This window comes from Cervus canadensis, chromosome 3 (assembly GCF_019320065.1).
Source record: "Cervus canadensis isolate Bull #8, Minnesota chromosome 3, ASM1932006v1, whole genome shotgun sequence".
Taxonomy (NCBI): Eukaryota; Metazoa; Chordata; class Mammalia; order Artiodactyla; family Cervidae; genus Cervus; species Cervus canadensis.
The window spans coordinates 68,277,390-68,285,713 of NC_057388.1; the positions used below are offsets into that span (position 1 = coordinate 68,277,390).

Consider the following 8,324-nt stretch of genomic DNA (forward strand, 5'->3'; position numbering starts at 1 on the left):
TATTCCTTTTGAGATACTGTATTTAATTTGTTTACAGTTTCAAGTAATCTTAGATGAGGCTGTGAGGGTTTTTTTTTTGGTATTAAAAGGGGCCATTGTTAAAAAGGTTGAGACTCAGGCTTAGAGGAAAGAGAGAGCTAAAAATTGGATTGTTTATTTTATGTATCGATAAGACTCACATCCACAATCACACCAGCACAGATGGAATCACTGAACCTTTTTCATCTTGTGGCTCAGAATGCATCTGTTTCTTGCTTTCACTATGTGAAGTTTTTCTTTTCTCTGTTATGCAGCTATGGGAGACATCCATTTAAGATCAGCTGTTTACATGTGATACATCGAAACTGTTTACTTCAACTTTTATACAAACCCAGCCTCACGGAATCACTGCAAATCTATCTGCTCTTCAGACAATTCAAAAACATCTCTGAGAAGCCACAGAGGAGAGGAAGCCAAGCTTCACATCTGGATACCATTTTCTTTTTGTCATTGGCTTAGGATTTAACTGAACCATGAAAAGGACTACTGAAATGTTACACTATAACATGGAACAACAAAGGTACTGGTATGTTAATGGATAATCCGCATGACAGATATATGTAAAAATATCACTAAAATTAACTCACATGACCCAAATGTAGCAAGTTACTAAGGGACAATAGTGGATTCAGAACTTGACATTCTGAAGCACATCCTCATTGTAGACAGTCAGTAATGCTATGTGCATGAAGCTTCTGTTTATTGTTTTCTACATTTAAGGAAACAACATCCCATAATAGAAACTAGCATGCAGGGCTAAGGCATATAGGATTTCTTCTGCAGGACTTTAAAGCTTGAGAGACCAATATCCCATATGCTAACTGTAAACATGTATTTTTCTTTTTTCTTTTTTTACTTTTCATATTTATATCAGCATACAAGGACAATTGTACATATGTAAACATTTTAAAATTAAAAAAAAAAAGCAGCTGTTACACACAAGTGTATTTTGCCAAATGCCTAAAAACAATCAGTCACAATCACGTCATTGTCATCCATCACCTGTTCTTTAAAGATTATAATCGGACGATGTTGTAAATATCGTAATCAGGGCTGTATGTGTGTCTCCCCTTAACTGATGTTTGTCTAAACCATGTGCTAGCCTTTTAAAGTGTACACAGTCTGGAGGCAGTTTTATTGAACAAGAAAACAAAATGTCCAACCAAACTTAGGGCCTCCACAGCTTGCTTCCTGCCTCCAGGCGCTCTGCTGCCTGTTGGCTGGCCCCTGGGGATCCTCCAGCCTGTCCATCTTCTTTCTGGGGGCTACAGTGCCTGCCTCAGCAGCTGTTCTTTTTCGGCACCAGAGCACCTCTGCTAGTCTCACCCCAGGGGGCCTGTGAGCCCCACAGCAGCGTGTCCTGCTGAGATCAAACAAGTGCGCCAAAGATACAGGAGACCACGGCTGCTGATGCTTCAGAAACTCCCACCTTGCCAATACTCCAACCCTTTGTGGCCTAAACTTTTGTTCTTTAAAAAGACTTTATAGCCACCCTTATCTGTGATGTGAATGACTTGTTTTAATGAAAACAACTTTTACACAGTTTATTAAGGATATTTATCATCAGTGGGATGTGAGTCCCAACAAGTCATTCTGCACTGATTTGTAAATAAGACATGGAAGGTTCTATGAGGTGGGCTGGGAAGCCTCAACAGGCCACAGAGGGTTCAAAGAAACCTAAAACCACAAAAGTGAGCGACTGTGAAGTTACCCAAACAGCTGGCACGGGGAAGAATCTGATGTCCTGAACTTTCTTTTTTTTTTTTTTTTTAAATCCATAGAAAAGTGAGAAATCTGTGTTAAATCCCCCTCGTTAAAACCAAAGTTCCATAGCTATCATCATGCAGCTCTGTCATTTTTAAAGAAAACTTCTCTCCAGAGGCTAACCTAGTGAGCTCAGAAATGGATAGGATCAATCAAATGCTTCAATGGGAAGAGTACTTCTGAATTTCCTTATTTTCTCTCCTTTTTCTTGAGAGGGATGGAATCTGCAGACAAGATTTCAGAAATATCCTTTAAGTTTGATCTCTCCCAGTACTGTCTGAGAACAAAACCCATTTCATCTCTAAGTATAATCATCTTGGAGTCCCAAACCGAAGGGCCCCATTAGAAGGCAGCATTTTATACTTTATCTGTTTATGTCTTCTATAATGGCCTCTCCTCTGAAAGTCATTGAAAACATTTGAAAAGCAATTTAATTATCCCAAATGATACCGTTATAAGCAGCATTTTTCATGACAGGAAGGGATGTGATTGTCGAGACCACAATAAAATGATCCATCAGACTCAAGTTTGAGTGGGTGTTGGGTGATATTGCCACATGGCTCAAGCCAAGGACAGGAGGGCAGACAGATTTAAAGATGTAGCAAATAAAGTGGCTTTTGACCAAGATCACTTTAATGTGCACTGAATGTTTTCTGGTACTGAGTGTATAAAAGCTAATGTTAGAAGTTTTATTTTGACTATAAAAGAGTTTATAGATTTGAATGTAAGGTACCTCATGTAAATATGCTTCCTAGTTATGGTTACACATCCCTCATTTGAAAGAATCCACAAATGATTAGCCATGTAGTCAATGAATCCCCTTTACCTTTCTCTCTCTTCCCTCATCTTCTCAATTTATTTTTACATGAAGATTATTATTTCAAGTGAAAATCATTATTTGTGCCTTTGGGAGACATGGTTGCTCTAGAGGTATACAGTTTATAGTCATCTTCCTCGATAATAACCTTCATATGGAATTGAATGAAAAGTGTTTCATTTGCAGAGAGACTATGGTTTTATAGTACTTTTAATGCTTTATTCTAGATTCTACTCAATCTAGGAATGTATAAACATCCTTACAGCCATTTGCAGCATTCTTTGACACATATATAATTTCAGTGGTGAGTAGTGAGAATTCCCTACATGTGTACTCATGGTTGGCGTTCTAGATGTATTGAATCTAAATACCTATGACTGTTCATCCACTGAGACAAGGAGAATGGAGCCACGGCAGTAAACACAAGCACAGCATTCTTCTTCTTTTTTTTAGTATCTATTTTGGAGAGGAACTTTGAGGCCACATAGCAGTTTGCATCATGAAACTAATGTTTATAGCCCTCAGTCAACTATAGGGCCATTATGAAAAGCAGAGAAGAGCAACTTTTTGGCCTTTGTGTCCCATTGTATGCCTTTTCCCTCTCTTTCTAAAGTTTTGTGCATAGATAAGACTTCAGTTACAAAAACCACTACAATATTGTAAGGTAATTAGCCTCCAACTAATAAAAATAAATGAAAAAAAAAAAAGACTTCAGATCGGACAACTCTGCAACCTGAGATGTTCCATCTATCCATAGTTATTCCAGTGTAATACGCTCTGATTTAAAGCAACACATACTTCTCCACTAAGAGTGTCAACAGAGGAGGTGTGGTATCACGGAGCCCTGAAGGAACTGACTAGTCAGATGAGCTGGCTCCGTGTCCAGCCACTCTTTCGGGAGGAAGTGGCGTACTCCTCTGGAGTCTCCCAGCTAGAAAGTGGGCGCAGGCCACAGGCAATCTGTGGAAAGGGATAAACTGCTCAAACATTGCAGCATCAGGAGGGCTCGGAATCTGTGGTTGCTGTATTTTTTTTTTTAAAGAAATACAGTGCTTTTCCTTTAAAAAAAAGTTGACTAATAAAGTAAATGTAAGGTTAAAATGCCAAAGCTATTTTTCAGCTTGATATATAGGTGCTTTATTAAGTGATACTACAGGTTCTCTCTCCTGCCCACTGCCCTGCCCCCTTGCTTTGAAAAGGCTTTCCAAACTGTGTTACTACATAAAGTCAATCTACCATAGATTTCTGAGCCTAAGATTGACAGGGTTTCTAAAAGAAGTTGCTGAAAAGATAAAATCAGGTATTGTGCGTACTTCCACAGAAAGACTATGTTTGAATTCCCAGTCTTAAATCTCTTTTTTCTGTTGATCCCCTTGAAGATTTGCATAATTTAATCCTGTCCATTGTCTCAGATCTCTTATGGCTCCTTTACCTTTTAAGATTTTCTTGTTTACTTTTTTTTTCATTTATTTTTATTAGTTGGAGGCTGATTACAGTATTGTAGTGGTTTTTGCCAGAGACTGCTTAAATTGATGTCCATTGAGTTGGTGATGCCATCTAACCATCTCATCCTCTGTTGTCCCCGTCTCCTCCTGCCTTCAATCTTTTCCAGTATCAGGGTCTTTTCCAATGAGTCAGTTCCAATATAAACATATATATTTAGTGCTTTAAATATTTCCTTGTGTTATTCAGCATGATAATAAATCCTTACCTAAAGAGAAGACTATTTTATTTCACTTTATGTTACTTAAATTTAAAGGAAAAGGAACTTACTGGAATTTACTGAGTAGCTTGCCGGGAATATGGCAAGAGAACCACTGAATAAAGGCAGTGAGAGAATGAAGGGAGTCAGGCTAGCCCCTCCACAGCCTACTAGGACGCCACCCCGGCAGCAAAAAAAAAAAAATTTTTTTTGGCTAAGCGGCATGTAGGACCTCATTTCCCCACTAGGGGGAACCTGTGCTCCTTTCACTGAAAGCGCTGAGTCTTAACCACTGGTCCCCAGGTAAGTCCCTGGGCAGTCTATTTTAAATACAAAGGTACTAGTTGGTAAATTGACAAGAATTTTACAGGAAACGTCTGACTCCCATTTGCAGCATACTTTTTAATGCTCCTAAGTATCTATCATCCCGCCCCCATCTGTTTCCTTTAAAACTGATAAATGCGTAAGTGGAGTCAAAAATTTATTCTATTAGCTTAAAATATACGAAGCAAACATTTGTATGGAATAGGACTTAATTGGAGGCTCAACCTTTAAATTTTTTCTCCTCTGAGATATTTTCTGAATGGATAAGACTACTTGGATTTTGGAGGCAGCAACTTTCCTCCAGCATGAGACAGCTAAGAACTTGCGCGAACAGCTTCCTGTGTTTCTGAGATTGTGAGGTGCTGAGACTGTGCTCCTGAAAATTAGCTGACAGGCAGCAATTTATCCGGTTCTGTATGGTGGGGTGGGGAGTTGAGGGGGGTGGTCCGAAGCAGCAACACCTGCTGGGAACCTTTGGCGCATGCTCATAGCATATGCTCCCTGGGCAGGTGCTTTTAATTCCAGGAGGAATTTTCCAGCATGCCTGCAGAGGCAGAGCAAACAGAGTGGGATCTTAGAAATCGGGTGTTTCTGCTTATCAGCTTGTCAGAGTACCCCAAATGGAGCATCTTCTGGTTCAGATTTTATAAGGAGAAAACAGTCGGAAACGGAACAAAAAGCTGCCCAGTATTTTTGTCCTTTTTATCCACAATCTGACAAACCATAAGCATTCTCACTGCGGGTTTGCGAGGTGCTTCCAGACTCTTTCTACTTCCAAAGTCACTCCCCGTTCAGTAGCTGTCAGATCTTTTCTCCTCACTAGGAACCTTCACTGTCATGGAGGTAAGTCCCTCTGCCTGGACTGGCACTCGCGGAACCATTGGGGGCGCAGAATCGGGAGAGAGGCACGTTTAGCCTTCCGTTGGCATCTGGGCATGGATTGTGCAACTTGGGACGTCACCAAGAAATTGGTTCTCAGGGTGTATTTCAGGCTGGAGGGCAGGCAAGAAACAGCGAGCCTTGGGAGGTCATGGGGCAGTTAGCCCTGGGGAGGGGCAGTTAGCCCAGGGGAGGGGCAGTTAGCCCAGGGGAGGGGCAGTATGGAGAGCTGCTGGGAGAGCTCAGAAGGGCACAGGTTGGCCACCGGCGGTGTGTACTGTGTGATCAGGGCAGATCTGTGTGCTTTGTAGTTTTACTGAGCATTGGCTGTGTGGTCCTCACTGTCCGGTCATAATGGGCCAGTGACTGGTGTGGCATGTCCCTGTTGCATTTTTCATAGAACCTATATGGTATCTGGAGGTGCTTGGCTGGGGTTTGGCTTAAGGACATCATTTCATATTTTGGTATCCCTCAAATCAAAAGCAGAGAAAAAGTGTATTTTTTTTTTTTTTTACAAAAAGGCATACAATGAGACTACTGTTAAGATAATGTGCTTACAAAACCATCAATACACTTTTTGAAGAATTTATGAGTTTATGAAGAAAAGGGCATTTTCCTCTCAAGTTGAAAATACATATGCATATAATACCAATCAATATTTACTTTAGGGCTTAGCTTCTTATTTTATGAAGTTTCAGATGTGGATTTGTGTTTTGATGATCAAGCCCTTAAAAATGCAAATAGCCCCCAAATCTTTAAACACTGCGGTGCTAAGTTATACCAGACGACACAATACAGAAAGTGCTGATAGAAATTAGTACATTGATTCAGTGACAATACAAGAGTCCTTGCTAAATTATACACTTGTATCACTGCCTGATGAGAAATCCCACTTTTCTTTTTTAATCCAGCACAAAATCAAACTGTGATTCTATAGCCAGTCTTTTTAATGGGAAAAAATAACCCAACATCTTTGTCTTGTATGGAAGACAATTTTTTTTTTAACACTAACTTCAAAAGTGCTTAGCAAACGTTAATTCAGAATAATAAGCATGTGCTCCTTTTTTAACTTGGTGGAAGAGACTTGCCCCTCCAATTTAGCATCACAAAAATACAACTTCCTTTAGAAACAGCTTTTTTACCTAAACATAGCAGTTATATGTTAGCCAGTGTAGGTCTGCACTAGTGTTTTCCACATCTGTCATCTTCAAGGGGTAATGTCCCATCTACAGCTAGTGGAAGCCACTTTATGGGAAAGTGTTCATGGCAGCACAGTTTCACTTTTGATAATCAGATAATTAGGTGTATATAGTTTGGCTTCACTTTAACATTCTGTTCTCTCTGCTACTCTGCACTTCGGGTTCTTAAGCTACTTTAAACGTCACTATTGGGTTTTGGCAAACAGCAACTGAAATATATGGCAACTGCTTTCCAGATCAAGTGTGATTTGTTTCATGGCTGTTCAAGTTATAAAGTTGTTTTACTGTAGGTAAATAAAACCTTGCTGTTTTTATAGGTCACTGTAACTTAAAATTCAAATTTATGGCACAATTTTATTAGTATTCACTTCTGAAGCTAATAAGGTACCATGGTTTTCTATGTTATTCTCATTGTAACATCAATAAAGTGACTTTCAATAAAAGATTTATGTTATTTTGATGATGACTCCCTGTAATGCCGTTTTTCTCCCAGTCACCGTTTCTCTTTCAGAAGCTTTGTTGGGAAACTGCTGGCAGTTCTTTCCTGTTTGAAGGTGTCCTAGAATAGGCCATCTGCATGGGGAGAAATAACCATGATCCCTTAGTGGAGTCTGAATGGTTACTTTGTTGGACAATTATCCCAGCTGGATGACAGATGGAGTCTTCTCTATTTATCCTCCTGCCTTATTTCAGGAACACTTTCTCCCTCACCCTAATAAGGATCCATTTACTGTATTCTATCCTAGAGCCCGGGCAAGTGATGCTTATTTAATGAGCTCACTTGTGTCAGACTGCATTCTGGATGGGTTCAGTTTAGGTGCAGGAATTCACTGCCTAAAAGATTCTTCCACCAGCCTGTTCATAGTCTCTTGGGCAGCCCTTTCACCCAGCAGTCTTTACCCTGGCACTTGCAGTTTCCTTGCGGTCAGCTCCTAGTCTGTGGAGGGAAAAAGTAGTTATAAGTAGTCAAAGTGCTGTTTTGTTTTTTAAATTTGTTTTTAATTGGAGGATAATTGCTTTACAATGTTGTGTTGGTTTCTGCTGTCTAGCAACACGAATCAGCTATAAATATACGTATATTCCCTTCCTTTCGTCCCACCCCACAAAGTATGGTTTTAATGAGAGAAAACCAGAAGTCATTGACTAAGGGTTTGTATATTTATTATGAGACTAAAAAATGGTATGGTAACTATATATAGCCCCATTTCTTTTACTTAAATATTTTGTTGTTGTTCAGACATGTCTGATTCTTTGCGACCCTATGGTCTGCAGCACACCAGCCTTCCCTGTCCTTTACTATCTCCGGAGTTTGCACAAATTCATGTCCATAAATATTTTAGGCATGTAACAATCCATTAAGATAAACATTGAAACAGGAACACACTCAGCCAAGCAAAGTCTAGCTCAGAGATAGCAGAAGTTTTTGCTCACATGTCATGTCATGGACTGGTGGCACTGCCCGGAACATCACACTAAAGTGGAGTCTAGACTCATCTTTGGCTCAACAGGAGCGAAAGCTGTGATTAATGAAATGTGACTGTTGTGGTGCAAATCTATGCCAGCTGTCGCCAGGGATGCACAAGCCGCCTGCAGCCACCTT

The 8,324-nt window shown here is 39.9% G+C and overlaps 1 protein-coding gene across 13 annotated transcripts in view; it reads left to right on the forward strand.

The window, feature by feature from the left end:
- Window positions 1-7,184, forward strand: part of ADAM22 (ADAM metallopeptidase domain 22) — a 225,008-nt gene extending 217,824 nt beyond the window's left edge. For all 13 annotated transcript variants that reach the window (XM_043463389.1, XM_043463392.1, XM_043463391.1 and 10 more), the window contains one exon: window positions 294-7,184. In XM_043463389.1, coding sequence (XP_043319324.1) covers window positions 294-314 — 21 coding nt within the window. In that variant the 3' untranslated portion in view covers window positions 315-7,184. The remainder of the gene's footprint in view (window positions 1-293) is intronic.
- The last annotated feature ends 1,140 nt before the right edge of the window (window positions 7,185-8,324 follow it).